Source organism: Bicyclus anynana, chromosome 8 (genome assembly GCF_947172395.1).
Source record: "Bicyclus anynana chromosome 8, ilBicAnyn1.1, whole genome shotgun sequence".
NCBI lineage: Eukaryota > Metazoa > Arthropoda > Insecta > Lepidoptera > Nymphalidae > Bicyclus > Bicyclus anynana.
In genome coordinates, this window is record NC_069090.1 from 3,551,850 (window position 1) to 3,570,153 (window position 18,304).

The following is an 18,304-nucleotide window of genomic DNA, read 5'->3' on the forward strand; positions in this document are numbered from 1 at the left end:
TTAATGCACATTTACAAAAAACATTGATTCTCAAGAATTTATGAAAACTAATTATTAAATTAAAAATAATAGTTAATTAAAAAAATTACAGATTATTATCACAAGAATTGTTCTCATAAACTAGTAAGCAACACGTCATGCGTAGAAAGGAGTGTGAAAGTAACGTATAGCGCCTTTTTTTAAAATTATCAAATATTCATGATCTCTGTCTACGATTTATTCTTCTGTGTATGCTGTACATTGTACAATCGCGTAGCAAAATCTTGAAATATTTTTTTGCTAAATGTTTATGGTCTGCGATTTCCAAGCCATCTTATAAAATGTGCAAGTCAGCCCTTATTCCTACAATAAACATAAACTTGGTAGGTAGTAAGTACCGTAGACAACTATGGAGTTTAGAAAAAAAACGGTGTCTTTAGAAGATCTTTTGAATCTGAATTTTGAGGGCTGCAAAATCTGGATTTATTATTATTCTGATTATACCAAAGAACTATTACACAATGTACACGTCTTTTTGATAATATCAGAAAGCATATAAGGCAGAGAAATAAAACTCATGATAGTTGTCGTTTTTCTATTCATATATTTCCAATTAAAATTTAAAATATAACGAACAATTTTATTTAATACTCTTACATTTTATCTAAAATGATAGATAAACACAACGCCATAATCACAACTACATGTTTTATATATAACAATTTCTTTGGTTTTTTTTTTATGTGGCGGACTTAGTAAGTAAATACTTAATTTATCATCTATTTTTAATTAATAACATAATTTATAAAGTAAATAATATTTATTTAAGGTAAGTTCTTATTCTCATGTAGATTATCTCTTTGTGTATCTATTCTTTAACGACAGTGGTATAAAATAAGTATTTTATAATTATTAAAGTACTTTTTAATTAAGCGTCATCTTTTGAAACAACAATAAACTTTATGGGAAGAACGCTGTGTTCATAAATATTCAATTAATCAGAAATGTTAATGAAATTAAACGAAAAAGGAATACAAACATGACATTGGTGCAAACTACAACACATATACAGTGCGAGATATATATTTAGACATCTTAAGAGGCGGCAAAGCTTTTTCAGGTGGTAAACATAAAACATAATACACCTATTACAAACTAAACTACCTACGTTTTCAAGTGGTGCTTTTTAGTAACTAAAATAGTATCTAATGAAAATTTGTTTTTTCAGGTACATAATAAATAATATATATTAAGGTATATAGAAGGAATTTAAACTATATTTACAGTTTAATTTTACTATTAAATAGTATATTTTGTTTCTAGAATTTAGATTTATTAGAGTAACATTGAGATAGATTTTATTTTTAAACGATAAATGTAAAAGTTACTTAAAATAAATATATATAAATTTAAAAATGTAAATATTTTTTATTTAGTTTTCATTTAAGCAACAGCAACAGCACCAAGGCAGTTGCATTGCCGAATGCAAAAACTTTAAAATGAAAAGATTATTGATTTATTATTATGTATTTTACACATTTCAATACACATAAATAAGAAATATTCTCAAGTGTTTTCATTTTAGAAAATTTTATCAAACTAAAACAAAAGAAAGACAGAAAATAACTACTACTATGAGGTATCTATTTTCTTTTATTGCTTTACCTTTTTAAGTCGCAATTTGCAATTGCTTTATGTCACATATACCTATAGACATTTTAACTAACTAAGTTTACAGCAGTAAAAGATTTAAGGAATATTGTTTTAAAAATAATATACTATATAGAAGATATTTAGTATAGTATATTTTTTTACAAGAATAAATTAAATTCAATATTGCCTTCTATCTATATCTCTTACTAATATTATTATTTAATTCAAATATTTATTAAATGTAACATTCATATTCAACTTGAGTATTTTTATATATTTTATAGCTTTGTCTTAATTTATTTATAAGTTTTTAAAAAATTAAATTATAACACTTGTACAAAAAAATAATACGAAAAAAATTGCCTCGTCCGTATATTGAGTTACAATATATAACTCAATTATATTGAAATAATTGTAACTATCAGTATAGGAAATATAACGAAATATAATATATTGAAAGTAGGTTTCAGTAGATTTCTAAATTCCAACATTTTTTTTATTTTTCAAGGTGTTTACAAATTTGCTAATTTGCTAATAGGCATTGCTTTTCCTTTTTCAGGTAATTAATTTGTAAAGCAAATATTTTATCAAGCGCTCAAAGCTTCACAAAAATGTGTTCGAGAGGCAACTAATATAATAAACGTAGTGTTAAGCCAAACGAGTGGTACACTGTAAAAATAAGGTCCTAGTACTTGATCACATAGTTTAGTTTCTACCATACATAAAAAGTTCCGCTTCTGTAGGGTTTGGTAAATCCATGATAAATTTTACTTCATATCTAAATTTACCACAAGAAGTTAATTGGCAGTTCGTGGTTTTAATGTATATAAATTGTAGGTACTAGTTATATTTCAACTACCGTTGTAATAATGTATTATGAGATCTTAATGATTTACTTTATTTAAACAGTTCATTATTGTTTTAAAAATAGAAAGCTTGTTGGCTTACTATTCAACAACTACAACATAATTTAATAATTATTAATATTTATGTGTAGCAACAAATATATGTATATCACGATACAAGCGTCATTAAGTTTCACAAAACTTAATAAATAGGTATGAATTATTATCTTAAATTACGACATGTATAATTACGACAAATACATAATTTATTTATGAGATCATATTTACCCGCTGGAATTAAATATTTAATTCGATAAAGCGTATTTTAAAATATTTTATTTCCTAAGTACACATTTAAGAAATAATTAATAGATATGGACTTTTCCTTCTTGTTTTTTTATATCTATACGAGTTCCATTTTAGTCACCATTTTTCTCAAATTTTCGCAAAAACATACAATATTAAGTAATAAACAACAATTATTTCAAAATAGTTTTTTTTTCATTTAAAAATATTCTAACATTGCAAATCCATTCAGGCGTCCGATATTCACTTTTGTTGACGATTGTCAACGGGAAATTTTTGACACAGATTATATCCAATAAACTCTTTGACATACAAGTAAATAGAAGGAGAAATATCGCAAGTAGAGACGGCTAACTTACTAAAACATAAAAAAATAAGTAGTATTCTTCGAAACACTTTGATTTCTCTAACATTTTAAGCGTACTTTGAATTTGTATAGAGTAGCTAACTATTGTGAAAATTTATACGAGAAATAGTAAGTAAAAAAAATAAGATCTTTGTGAGTATAAAAATAGAGTTAAAATTAAATTAAACGCTGGACGTGGCTTGCTGGCTGCTGTGATCAGAGAGGACAGAGTTCAAATCCGACTCGCGGAGAGTTGGCGGTGTACCGAATGGGAAATCCTGAAAATTATAAGGTTTCTTTCATGTTGTATAATAGAATCTCAGTATCATTAACAACCTCAGACCAATTATCTTTGGACTTGTATCGCACTTAAATTCACCAACAAAATTGTATGTCGTTTTTTGAGGGCGACCAGGTAAACACACAAATCGAAAATATATAACAGCAATAAATATATCCTCTGTCCTTATACTACACACTACTTTAAATTTAAATCTTAATACACACACGTGTAATTTTAACACAAAGAAACATCGTATCTAGAGACGCAGTTTGTTTACACACGTTAGATCCTGACTAAATACTTTTGGCAGAGGTAACATCTAGCGAGGCAGGTTCTATGGTAATTGGTCTTAGTTAGCTACATATATTCGGCTTACTGTTGAGTACGAGTGTCTTCTCAGAATGAGAGGGATGAGAGAGGTTAGGCCTATAATCCACCACTCTGGCACAAAGCGGATTACCAGACTTCACACACGTAGAGAATTCAGCAATTATTCTCAAGTATGCAGGTTTCCTCACGATGTTTGTCCTTCACTTTTTGAGACACGTTCTATTTAATTTCTTTAAATGCATATAGCTGAAAAGTTGGATGTGCATGCCCCGGACAGAGGTCATATCCACTGAGCTATCACAGCTAATAAAAATTTATATTTAATAATATAAATTATATTATATATTTAATAATATATATAGTCTAATGTTTAAATTCTTCAAGATTCTTACATCAGTTTCTCGTTTATTTATGCCCGTCCGACCATATCTATTTGGTCTATGCATTAGACGCATAGTCTAATCTATTTATCTGAGAATTAGTCTGCATTAAACACTTTTGCTAGCTGGCTGCGGAACCCCCTCATGGGCTAACTAATCTTGCCACTGCAAAGGCCTAAGTCCCTGTAATTTCTAATCGGAAGGCACTATCAGAATAGAGGTTATGCCGGAGTCACACAATGCTCTACTCGGGCAAGTAGTCGCAACGCCCCTTTGCAAGTCTGATTCGCGCTCAAAACCGACAAAATTGGGAGCAATGGGCAGGAGTGGCATGCAATGCGGCAGGTAGAGTAAGCCCTTGTCCACAAGAGGCGAATTTGTCGCGAATCGTAGCGCGCGAATTCATACGCGTGTTGTTGAAGTACTAGACATCAATACATCGCGTCCACAAGCATCGCGCGAATTCAAAATACTCGCGTAAATCGCGCACTACGCCAGACTCTCGAAACGCGCTTGGTTCGCGCGTATTGCGCGCGAGTCGAGATACTAGGGACGCCTTGTTGCGTCCAGTTAACGCGCGAACCAAAGAGTTTAATAAGTATGGCGCGAACTCTATAGTGAGTGCACGTTCAACTCCATGTTTCGTACTGAATTCCTCCCCAAATGTTCGCGCGTTGGTTCGCACCTTGTGGACGCAACGGTCGCGCATAATACGCGCGAGAGAATCGCGGCGAATTCGCCCTTTCTGGACTAAGCCTAACCCTCGCTGCTTCCTACACCACTAGTGCAGTGTGGAGGGCCCGTTACAAATACGACTATATTCAAAGTACTCTATGTACGAGTACTTACCACCTGCGACGGTAAGCTTCTAGGCGCAGGCGGCGCCGGCGGAGGGACGCGCGGCGCGCGGGGCGAGGCGCACTCCAGGCACTCAGCGCCACCGGAGCTGCGAGTTGATCGCCTCGACCAGGACTCGGGCATGCAACTGAGTTTCAAAATATCATAAAAATCTTAAGAACACGGCAATCGAAATGGCATCCATTCCCAGAGAGGAGTAGGTACTTATTGTGGAGGGATCTAAAGAAGTGTTTAGCTCAATTCAAATTTTATGACTTCGCGCGTCGCGCGTGACTGGGTACCTATGTACCCAGCAATTACACTTGGCGACAAAGATTGTAAGTTAACACTACTGGTTGTCTTCAGTAACGCTCACGGGTCACGAGGTGACAGTAATGGGGGCGAGGCGGGCGGGGCGGGTTCCTTCTCACTGTTACCCCCTGCTCTGTATTGGTCAACGCCTTCTGTACAAGAGCGTAGTACACTCACGCGTGGTGCACTATGTGCGCGCAGGGCACCGAGGCGAGCGGCTCGGCGCGCTCGGCCAGCGGCTCCCGGCAGCGCGCGCAGGTGGGCGCGTCCCAGGCGGACGCGCTCGCTTCTGTACAAGAGTGTAGTACACTCACGTGTGGTGCACTATGTGCGCGCAGGGAAGCGAGGCGAGCGGCTCGGCGCGCTCGGCCAGCGGCTCCCGGCAGCGCGCGCAGGTGGGCGCGGCCCAGGCGGACGCGCTCGCTTCTGTACAAGAGTGTAGTACACTCACGTGTGGTGCACTATGTGCGCGCAGGGAAGCGAGGCGAGCGGCTCGGCGCGCTCGGCCAGCGGCTCCCGGCAGCGCGCGCAGGTGGGCGCGGCCCAGGCGGACGCGCTCGCTTCTGTACAAGAGTGTAGTACACTCACGCGTGGTGCACTATGTGCGCGCAGGGCAGCGAGGCGAGCGGCTCGGCGCGCTCGGCCAGAGGCTCCCGGCAGCGCGCGCAGGTGGGCGCGGCCCAGGCGGACGCCGCTCGCTTCTGGCGCGCAGCCGCGTTGTTGTCGCCCAGCGCCGTGTAGATCTCTGCCAGCCGGAGCCTCACGCGACGTACTAGCATCTATGATCATTCGTCATACTTTTTGAAGTAAAGCTTCAAAGCTTGGGGAGTAAACTGCGTATCTAAATTGTAAATAGGGCGAGCTATTTGTACGTTAAGAGGGAGAGCTTGAGAAGTTTTACTGCAGTTAAGTTTTTTGTACAAGTGGTATAGGTGTAGGCTTCAGAATCGGACCGCACCGATGTCACCGCGAGCGCGAAAACTTGACCTAATGAGACTTAATGCCTGAAGCAGAAGGAAAATAGGCGGAACTAATCTCTAAGGGCGTCTCTTTTAGATTCCGACTGACTACAGCATAGAGGGCTGTTTGAGAAGAAACAGAAACAGAAACGGCCTATTTAACGGCTTACTGCAAGGCCACCCCCTGTAGTCAAGTGGCACGTCGATTCTCGTTTTACGATCGCAAACGCTTCGAAAAGTAGGAAAATGTATGTGTTATTTGACGTAACACCAACAACTTCCCAACTCTGGGCTGAGAAGTTTTAGTAAGAACTTCTTGGAAGAAAGAAATCTCAAGGCCAGGTTGCGATCTCAGAGTCTTGTGTTTCGAAGCCATATAGGTTAGCCACTGTATCAACGGACACCTCTCGAGCAACAAGCAAAAAGGATTGCTTTAATAGAAATAGTTGACGGAACAAATAGATGAGCCATCTGATGTACTACTTTGCGTTTGTCAGCCTCAGCCTGAGGCATATGCGTTTAGTCTCGTTAACCTCTAATTTCAGCAGCATAAGGAAATGGTGGTCTTCCTTGAAGACAACAACGAAGAACTTCTTCGAAGACGTATTTTCAAAGTTTTCCTTCCAATGAAAGCCTTGAAAATACGTTAAATTGTCAATCCACAAATCTAGAGTTCAAAATTGCTCTACTCGTAGCTAAATATATATTGAAGAAAGGAATCCAGCTGTCTTTTGAAATCAGGATAAAGCTGATTTGAATGTGTATTACCTTCGAGCCAACAGAAGTGGCGACCTCCAACAGACGCGTGTTGAACTCCAGCGGGCGACAGTTACAGATCCGACCTTGCAGCCTCAACGCCTCTAAGCACCGCGCGGCTCCGTCCATGGCCTCCATTTGAGCTAGACGATCACCCAAAGTCTGTGTCGCCCCCATAGCTACCTCGTAATTCCTGGAACATTTTGGAAACAGTGTGACCCTCGTTCTTTGGAAATAGGACAAGTCGCTTTAACTTTTGGACACGACTTATATTATAGTTGCGTTTCATATCGATGTGATTTGTGGCAGACGATGTGCTTAGGGATACACCTGCGGAGCGGAACGTTCGGTTAAATACGTTTGTATATTTAACCGAACTATTCTATGCAATAGTTTCGAGCGTATAGTTGAATACTCCATTGCGCCCAGACTGACAGTTTAGCGTGTAATCATCATCATCATTAGCAACCCAAAACAAGCTCTCAGAGTGAGAAGGGCCAATAGTCCACCACGCTGCATAATTCCGTCGCGTTAGTTTCAGCGTCGAAACGTTCGGCAGGTGTTAATATGCTAAAGGCATATTATGAAAACCATAATGATTGGTTGTGCCTTATGGTGTAGAGGCCCAGGAAAACATGTTTCATAGCGTCCTACCATACATAAGGTACAGGCTGACTTGCTTTCTTGACTTGCTTTTCAGCTTTTGTAAAATGACGTTCCATCACAGATCTTGAAAAATCACAAACGAAATCAAAACGATGACTTACCTAAGTGCCTTCCCGTAATCACATTTCCTTCTGTACACATCGCCAGCTATCCTCACGGCTCGCACATAGCATCCCTGGTCACCGGCGACTGCAGCCAAACGCAGAGCTTCCTGAAAAATGTACGTTATTTAATAGACTTTGACCCAAAACAAGGATACAAAAAGTGGGTTACTTACAAATACTTGGAAGATTAGTATTAGGAACGATCCTTGTTCGAAAGCCACCACATCTCAAATTTCATAATTGTCTACCGTAGATACCGTAGCATGGGGCTGATATATTTTACCTTGATAAAACAAGGCTATCCCAGGCTATCTCAGGCTCTCGTTTTATTAATTGCTAATTGTTACCTAAGTTACCAAAAACTGCAATTCGGTTTGTTGTCATCAGAACCATGAACCTTCATGCTTCTCTCAAGGGGATCAACCACCTCTGGAACTACAAATCCAAAGTTTATTATTAGGCAACATACGAGTACTTACATTACAATAATCATGTGCGTCCCCCAGCTCGCCCCTCGCGCGCAATGCTGCAGCCATTTGCAATAACGCGGTACGATGATGCCGCGTGTTGAGGTCAGTCGACCGCGGACCGCGGCCAAGATCACAGGCACGAGCAGCACACGCCACAGCACGCTCAGTATCTCGGAGACGTCGCCATAGTTCAGATAAACCAACATACACCTGAAAATGGTTCATTAATTCTAAGAAATTTGAAGATGTTCGAAACTTTATCCTGTAAACAGGATTTACCCCGATTATATAATGATTTATTTATTTTGCTATCATCCGCGAAAATTCGGCGAACCCATGCGACAACGTCACCCAGGTCCGACAAAATACTCTCTACGTACGTTTCACCCCGAAACCGTTGTTGACTAGATGTTGACTCTACAACGTGCAATCTTTGCGATTGCACGTTGTAGAGTCAACATCTCCTGAGGATGCTCCGGTTTCGGGGTGAAACGTACGTAGAGAGTATTTTGTCGGACCTGGGTGACGTTGTCGCATGGGTTCGCCGAATTTTCGCGGATGATAGCAAAATAAATAAATCATTATATAATCATGATGAACTTCCGCAAAGTAACGCCTGCTTCTATCCAGGATTTACCCCATTTCGTCTGTGGTAGACATGTTGTGAGTGAATTGATCTTGGTAACTATTGCATATCAATCATAAGCAGGTCGTAGGAAATCTAGACATAGATCGAATAACCTGCTTTTCTCAGTCTTCTCAGTTGTTTCTGTCTCCTGCATCGTTCTCTTCTGAAGTTACCACAAAGTAACTGCTGCCGCTTCAGAAGATACACACAAAAAGTGCTTGTAGCCCAAGATGAAAATGTTATCTCTGTACCAAAACATGTAAATGTGTACATACCACTTATAATATATACCCTCAATACAATCAAAAGGACAATGTTTCGTGCCAATAGGTACCTGTAATAAAAGCGTGTTGTCATTTTGCGCCTGAGCTACGGCCAGTGCCTTCTGAAAGCCATCCATTGCCTTAGAGAAGGCGCCCAGCTCGAGGCTCACAGCAGCAACAGTGAGATGGACACATCCCGCCGTGGAGCCGCCGCCGCAGTCGTTGTATAAAGCGTGGCGAGCGTAGGAGAGAGCCCTGGACAAATATTTTGTTGTAGTGAGTTCTTTGGATATTCAAAGGCTTTGGAAAACTTGCCTGCAGTTCAGCCCTACGAATCGAAGGCAGACCACTGCTCTGCCTTCGAATCCGCTACCACAAGCTAATTCAGTAGAACTAGATTATGGTAGGTACTAAGTTCTAGGAAAGTAAAATACCTGTCAAGTCCACCTAAAGTTTGATGAGTGCGTGCAAGGTTCAGATATGCCTCGGCCCTCATGGGAGCCGAGTCCAGCTCCTCTGATATGCCCAGCTGTCTGTTTGCGAATTCCAGAGATTCTCTAGAATCATAAAGAAGATGATGACATAAGGAAGATGTTCCAAGAAAAGCTTTCTTTGAGACGTATTTTTCGATGATGGTTTCTATGTTCTAACCTCCAAGCATTCTAAATAGGCTTGCGCTTAGTTAGAATCATGCCTGGTGCAATTCATTGATGAGGTCTAGGTCTGAAAAGGTGCTTATTTACTCCTGTGCACAAATCATACCCAAGTGTCAAGAAGGTTGCCAGAGTGCATTAGCTATTATAGTTAAAAACGTTTCATGTAAGTCAACAATATAAGGATCCTTAGAGCGTCTCCATGTTATGTAGTGGACTGAAGGAACTACTGTAACTGTAAAGTTCTCAAGCATGATCTCCTGTAATAGTTAGTAAAAAGCTTTGTGGAAAACTTTGCAGTGCCCTACGTCAACGATCATTTAATTCGCTTAGCGCGACGGTTGACCGAGTCAAGTTAAGGTGATATTCAGCAGAGCCATCCTAAAGGTGACTATAGTTATTTCCTTGCATGCAGTACTACATCTTATTGGTACTTCGAATATTGTATCACTCGTCCCTTAGCCCTTAAAGGTACCTGTATTTTCCAAAGTCCATATAAGCCTGATAGAGATGACCCAGTAGTGCAAACTTGTCGCTCCGATGTCGCACGCCGCGCAGAGCCGAAAGCCATACCTTCACCGCCAGGCGTTGCTCGTTCTGTCCGTACAAACGTACTCCGCGTTCGATCTGGATACATAAAATTTAATAAGCTTTTAAATTACAAAAAGCCAGTGATAAAACCCCTCTTGATTTAACATATCACACGCACGTCAAGGATCATGCGTACTGCTGATATTTTGCTTGTGGGCGATTTTGTGTCCACGTAAAGTTAAAGGCGAGTCAGAATTGCGGTGTTTGGAAGTAAAGGCTTATGTCCTGCAGTGGACATCTATGAGTCCATCACATGATCTGATAATGATGAATTACCTTTCGCCTTGCAAGATACTGGTCGATACGTGATCTGCAGACGCGGAAGCACTCGAGCACGCCGGCCGACGGTCGGTGCGCCGGGCCGAAGCGTGAGCCCCAGCGGATCGCTCCATTGCGCGCTTCCGTAGGATACTCCTCTGAGAACGGAAACAGTTCTGGAAAAATTCGAGGATATTTTGGACGAAGAAGACATAGATCAAGGAAGAATATTAGATAATAGAATGTTACCGTATCATTAAACAGAAATTCTTTGATCTGAAATCTTTAGTGCGCTTTTTAGACGGTGAGGATATTTTATTTCAATACAATTGAAGTTGTATCGATTCGATTATTTTTGTATCAGGTACCCTTGGTGGCATTTGTCCAATTTTGAATAGAAAAGTATATCTTTCAATCCGGAATAAGTAGATTCTGAATTTCATGAGAATAAGAGAACAAGTACTACAAAGACTATCCTCTAGGATAGCATTTCTGCAAATCGTTCCGTTGGTTGGTTGGTGGATTCATTCTTCAAGTAGGTATTATATGAAATGAAAAGTGTATCATTTGCATCTCACCAGGTGGATCTTCGATGTGATGTCGCGACGGATCAGGTGAGCTGAGCAGTCGCGTAGCCGACAGTTGGTGCGCCGGCACCCCGCTGGGGAATGAGAAATAACCAAAAATAACGCATGTTTTTTATGATGAACCCTGCGTCTAAGATAACAAGGTAATGTCTATAGGTATGTCGCTCTCCGTAGGTCATCACTGGCCTACGGATGACCTACGGCTCTAAGACTACGTAGCTAACTATGGATTTCCAGGGCAAAAGGGTCAAATTCACTCAGGCGGTGAAGTGAGCTAAGCTCGGAGTATTTCTGGGTATTTCTACTCAGGAGATCAAGAGATCCGCAGGAGAATCAAATCAAAGTCACTGATACCTCAACGAGTCGCGAAGCTAAGGTGGCGATGAGCGGTGCACGTAGTTCGAAGAGCCGATGGTTATTAGAATCCTAAGGTGTTGAAACGGCAGGGTCACCTGGTGGATCTACGTAAACTCACCCTAGGAAGTCGCGCGACTCGATTGAGTCCCATGACATGTTCCGCGGGTGTAAGCGGCAGGGTCACCTGGCGGATGGGTGCATCGCGTCCTCTTCTTCGCACACCACGGAACTATCTGTTGGCACATAACTAAAATATAGATCTATGTTAACGCTAAATACCTGTAGGCTTAGCCAAGTCAGCCCTAATGGAAAGCAATTATGAGGTATAAGTTGGATCACGCTTGCCTAGAAGATGGTTATTGGCTCTTGCTTTGCAGGTTCAATAACATAACTTAGTCCAGGAAATACAGAAGCTGGAAGGATATTCCACACCTTTGCTGTTCTTTTGCGAAACGAATCTATCTGCTAGATACTGTCGGCTAGAGACTGTGGTAGTTGAACGTCTTAACAAGCGGCATATGTCCAGCAGTGGATGTCCATCGGCTGATGAAAGATTTTATCACAATAGAACTGGGAAGGGCAATGACTTTCTTCCATGAAACTTTCAGTAAAAATTCTCATCGCGGAGTGGAGAAATTGGTGGCGCAAACCTAGTGTTTCGGAGAGCACGTTATGGTAATTATCATTAAGATAGTAATCGTTGAAGAAGAAGAATAATATTTTTATTTTTAAAAGGTCATCTATCCTCCACGCCGGCCAAGATCCCATCTACTTTAAAGAGGCAGGGCTAACTCTGAATGAAGAGCTTCGGAAGTACGTACCTACTTAGTACCTACGTAGCGCTGCAGCTTTAAGCTGAGTAGGAGACCTTTATTTGGTCAGTGCGCTTTTACTTTCACTTTTCTTGTTCTTTGTAAAATATAAAAGCTTAGTTTTAAGTTGCTGACCAAATTAAAAAAAATCTTTCTTTTCTTTCTTACTTATACGATTGGAAGAAGCTAGTCGTATGACTACCCGTACGAATTAAAACAAACCAATTCGTACGGTTTGCCTGTAATTAGTCACTTCCTATACAATTTTACAATTTATTGGATTCTTGTTCTTAACAGAGTCATTTGAATTGAACGGTTTCCGGGTAAAGAAAATTCTTTTACAAAAATAACTGTTCATAAATATTTTGGAGATGTTTAATTTGTAATAGTCGATTTTCATGGATTTAGTTGGTCGTAGGAGTTCTAATTCGAGATTCGATCACAAATAATGGAAGGGAGCAAAGCTATCTATAGGTATAGTAATATTATAAAGAGGAAAGCTTAGACCATTAACTAAGGAGGAAAGATTTGATTGTTTGTTTGTATGTTTTGAATCTCTGGACTGGAACTACTGAACTGATTTGAAAAATCTTTCACTGTTGGGAAGCTACACCAACCTCGAGTATACTATTCCGTAGGAACTAATATTATAAAGCTGAAGAGTTTGTTTGTTTGTTTGATTGAACGCGCTAATCTCAGAAACTACTGGACCGATTTGAAAAATTCTTTCAGTGTTAGATAGCCCATTTATAGGCTATTTTATCCCCGTATTTTTACGGGAACGGGAACCACGCGGGTGAAACCGCGCAGTCGTCTACTTGTACAAGGATATGTTTTATCCTGTTTTATTAGTCTAACCCCTCTTGAGAGAGACTTGTACGGGTACGGCCGTATACGGGTCTCTAATGATGAAGGAGACCACACATCATGTAAGTAGATACTCTCAAGTACTCACCCAACTCAAACAATTTCGAAATGGTATGCGTCTTCTAGTGGCATTTTAGATGTGTTCTCGTCCATTATTTAAGATGCCATTCTGAAAATTAAATCATTAGTATAATAAATAAAAAAATAACTGACTTCATAAAACACGAAAAATGTGGTTGTTCACTATAAGTAGGTACTTACATAATAAGTACCTATATATTTTATGTATCTCAATAAGTTCAAAGTACAAAAAAATCCTATTATAGTGTTAAAGATTATAATATGATGAAAAGCTTGGTTTTGAACTGCGTTTTCTAGATTAATTCGTAAAATAATGATAAACAAAAAATACACCCTGGCTGAGTTTGTTGTGGGCTCTTCTCGGACCAAGGCCAGTTTGGAACCCTCGTAACTTTTCGTTTCGTTCGTTAAGTTTTTGACCAATTATTATCACCATTATCTAATAATATTATTACCTGACGTTTCAGAAGTATAAGCACTTTCTATGCTAACGATGAAACTAAGCCTTATTCTTAATTATAAATGCGAAAGGTCATTCATCACGAAATCTCAAATCCCGCTTGACGTAGGTACAAAGATGAAATTTAGCAGGGAGGTAGTTTAAAAATAGTAGAGGTCCACTAAGAACGGATTTTGTGAGAGGGCCGGTTTAAGGAGGTCTAAAGACGAGCGAAGTCGCGGACGTTCGCTAGTGTACTGTACGCATGCCTCGGAGCGCAGGCTTACCCGTCGGTCCCGGGATTTATCATTAGCATCTGTCAATGATCGTTAAATATTGACATATTATCATCCTAAGCCCGCCAACCCACATTGAAACAGCGTGGTTCTCCATAAGACCCTGTATTCGGCTTCGCGGCAATGCACAAAAATCACTCTTACTACAACGGCCCATTACCTGACAGACTAGCCCTAGAGATTGCCCTATCTATTTAAAGCTACATACAGATACGTTTACATACTCAAGCTCAATATGCAAACATAAAAGAGTATAGCTTGGCAACTTAGTTCGTAACACTCTCTATGGTCCGCGCGGGCCGGGGGGCGAGTAGCGATGAATGAAAAACCCACGACTGATACCTCACTTCTTCGCACGCACGATTTTACACCCGCGCTGTCTTTTTCCCCCGTCGCCCGCATATCATGGGAGTGTCATCAACGAAATTACACTACACAGTACATTTTTTTGCGTTTGGGTTAAAAACAGTTGTTAGGGTCTGCAAAAAATGCATCGCTACGAGTAGAATATTTCTTTTACTTTTTTATTAGGAATTATTTTACATTTTCTATATAACTGCTTTCAGGAATTTTCATGGGTTAAAAGGTTAAAGTTTACACGCAGACGAAGTCATGATTTTCTTGTCTGACGCTGTGGTAATCATTATTAATATATTTGAATTTTATTGTTATAGTATACGCTATGATTTGTTTTAGTTATTAGGATAAGTTAGCCTAAATTCCTTATTCTTTCTTAAAAAAAAAGTATACGCAGTCATATTAGTAGTCGAGTAGATACATATTGCTTAGGATTTCATTATTCCATTACGTACGTAATACTTCGTAATTCTATTAAAATTACCCCGGACTAGTCTCCACTCTCCTGACCTAGGTCACCCGGTACAAATCTACTAGGTAAATGTCATCTTGCACGGAATTAGGTCAACTTCGATTTTTACCCAATAAATCTTAAAATAAATACTTTCGTTAATGTAATAATAAAAATAATAGTTTAAACTATTTCATTCAACAAAAAAAAATAGTAAATGCATCTCGTTTAGTAAGGTATAAGTATATTTACTATTTTTGTGTAATAACTTAGTAATTTACTCTTGAAGTAAATAATTTTGACTTGTAACATGAAGTAATTTAAGTAATTCACATAATTTTAATTATTATGTAACTGAAACATGTTTTAAATATTATTATGGAACAGAAAACCTTACTTACTGACTCTATCGAAAATGTCTGTAATTTTATAGCTTATTTTAATGCCCTAGTTTTCTTTTTTAATATAAATACTTAGCATTTTATAATAACGTGTTCTTAAATAAGATTGTGAAATATAATTTTAATGTTAAACTCACTGCACCAAGTTATAAATAGAATTATAATGGTTTTAAAAAGGTTACGAAAAATCGTTACTCACTTGCATCCGAGGGAAAGGAGGTTCTGTATGTTTCTGATCACTGAAACATTTGTCTGCGGTTTTCACAATATCTCACCGGGTTTTTTGGACACTTGTCGGTTTTACGAGGTTGTTTTTCGAGATTTTATTGTTAATTTTATAGCGCAAGTGTCCTTTGTGGATCACACCCCGGTTGGTATGTTGTGTAGGGGAACAGAGAAATGCACGGGGAAGACGAAACTTAAATATTATTATAGAGGACGCCCTGTGGTTTCACCCGCGTAGTTCCTGTGAGAATACATATAAAATATAATAAAAGATTAAATAGATAATAAAGAGAGGATAAATATAGTCTATTTTCACCAGGGATAATGTAGGATTCTAATGGTGAAAGAATTTTTCTAATATGTCCACAGTTTCAAAGCCTATTCAGTTCTAATAACACAACATACGAACAAATGATGAAATCTTTCTTCTTTAAAATATTTACATTTTTGATGATATATTCTATGTTTTCAAGCAAGCTTTATTAGCCGTCGCCATTTATACCGTGCTGCAATGCCACAAGATAAGTTAAAATGATTATTCACTTTATCAATTTGATTTCTTCTGGGTGCTTTATACTTTAAAACTAAAAATTTTAATTTGCTTCAAAATTAATCAAATATATTTTAAATACAAAGTTAAATCTTAATAGTTATCTTAAATTAACGTATATAATATTATGCACAAGCAAATAAGGCGCTTTATTGATGATATTTTTTTATAACTTTTTTATTCACTCAGAGGTACTCAAACCTACTTGTAAAATCAAGATTGTAAATCTACTTGTAGATAACAAAATACATATTTTATCAAGAACACTGTAAAATTATTTAAAATTACGCCAAACGAATAGCAGAATCCTCTCTATACCATTTCCTATTCCTCCACAGCATCCCTCCATCTCATTTCCAATCCTGCAACGCGCATGCGTCGATCTCAAATCGACACCGCGCCGGTTTTCCAACTGTTGGAATTCCAACACCGTGTACGTAACATTCGTATGGTGTTGTTACAAAATTGTCACACAGAGATTGACACAGCACAAGTTTTTGGTGCTCAAGTGTTGACTATATTTGTTTCTTATTAGCTCAAAAGGCTTATTATCGCTACTAAGTTAGTGAAGAATTCTTTAACTCGTTTTCCAATAAGTAGCTGTTTAATCAGAAATCGGTTGTTATTTATGAAACATGGCTGAAATTACAAAGCTGTTATTATTTTTCAATTTTCGTATTTTATTTATGAAACATATATACTTAAGTATTATGATTAACTTTCCCAATTTCCAATGCATTAAGTGGATATGATTTTATAGTCCAACGTACGAGTATCTACTAGAACTATTACTGTATTGTCGTTATTCTACGTACCTATGAATCAAGACTTTTGTGTTTTCTAGACTCTTTAATAAAATACTTTTTTCCCTAGGGCTAAATATGTCAACTAAATATGCTGTTTGTACGCTACGAGTACAATAATGGAATTATCAAACAAGATAAGAAAAGTAGAAAGTACATGGTCCTAAAAACCTTGGTCTACGAGGTAATTTTAGCACCTTGTAGATAACTATCAACTGTTATACTTAGGTACTTATCTCAAAGTGTAACAGAACAAATTGCACGTTCATCGTACTAAATTACCCGTATACGTAATAAATGGCTGCAATATCGCTTATTTATTAATCAATTTAGTCAGTTCTAATTAATTATTATTATTATATTGTGATGTAAGATATAAATCAAAATAACGTTTTGACGAGTTTTTGGCGCATGCTAACGTATATGTTGTGGAAAGTCTCCAGTTCGATTCACTCCTGTTTATGGAATGTAAGGCTAGCTTTAAATTGTCTTCAGTACACTGTACAGGGCCAGACTCATTACCGTTGGACTATTGTCGTACCAGACGTCGAGGGAAATGGGAATATTGGTCATATTTACCTAAAACGTATGGTAAATATTCTTATTAAAAAAAATGCTTCAATTTCAATTCAGTTTTATCAGTTTCCAGCACCTTGGGACCCCAACATCTATCGGCTCTTCGAACTGTGTGACCTGCCCATTGCCACTTCAGCTTCGCGGCTCGTTGAGCTATGTCAGTGACTTTAGTTCGTCTGCGGATCTCTTAATTTCTGATTCGATCACGTTGGGGTCCCAAGGTGCTGGAATGGCGACTCAGCATCGGAAAACGCAGTGTTGGACGACCCCCCACTAGGTGGACCGAAGACATCAAGCACGGAGCCGCTGGATGCTAACGGGTCGAGACCGATGTGCTTGAAAGTCCACGCAAGAGGTCCAGCGGTGGACGTCCATCGGCTGATGATGATGACGATGATGATTGATCAGTTTCAGTTCGGTACAGATTCGGCTTAGTTTCAGTAAGTACAGTTTCAGTTAAATTTAATTTCAGTTTCTGTTCAGTTTAAATTCAGCTTTAGTACAGTTTCAGTTGAGCTGCACTTCAGTTTCAATTTAGTTTCAGTTTAAAAAACCTATTTATTATCTTAAATTCAAATAAATTTTCGTTGTGCAAGTATTAAATGGAATTATGAATCCAAATTCATTTGTCATGCACTCAAGTTATATGTTTAAAAAATAAGTTGTAATTTTTCATACTTTGAATAGTGGACGTAAAAAATGATCGTCGAGACCGACATGGCATAACGTCGGAAAGCTTTCAACGCAAATTCAAAGGAAAAATATCACCCGCATCAATTTCAATCCAAACACCAATAAATTGGCATCTCTCAACGACGTCGCTAGACAGTTTATTACTGAGGTTTATTAATAGACATATTTTGTAAATCCGAAGACACCCCTC

General features: G+C 38.5%; 1 protein-coding gene across 1 annotated transcript; it reads right to left on the reverse strand.

Moving 5' to 3' along the window:
- Window positions 1-560: 560 nt before the first annotated feature.
- On the reverse strand, window positions 561-15,656 carry LOC112052034 (43 kDa receptor-associated protein of the synapse homolog). The gene is made up of 14 exons (XM_052883146.1): window positions 15,467-15,656; window positions 13,331-13,411; window positions 11,682-11,796; window positions 11,198-11,280; window positions 10,638-10,795; window positions 10,246-10,397; window positions 9,552-9,674; window positions 9,189-9,372; window positions 8,236-8,436; window positions 7,754-7,863; window positions 6,999-7,179; window positions 5,860-6,050; window positions 4,975-5,107; window positions 561-3,407 (listed from the first exon to the last, which is right to left on the reverse strand). The coding sequence occupies exons 3-14, from the start codon at window positions 11,717-11,719 to the stop codon at window positions 3,312-3,314; spliced, it is 1,650 nt and encodes a 549-aa protein (XP_052739106.1). The 5' UTR covers window positions 11,720-11,796; window positions 13,331-13,411; window positions 15,467-15,656; the 3' UTR covers window positions 561-3,311.
- Between the last annotated feature and the right edge of the window lie 2,648 nt (window positions 15,657-18,304).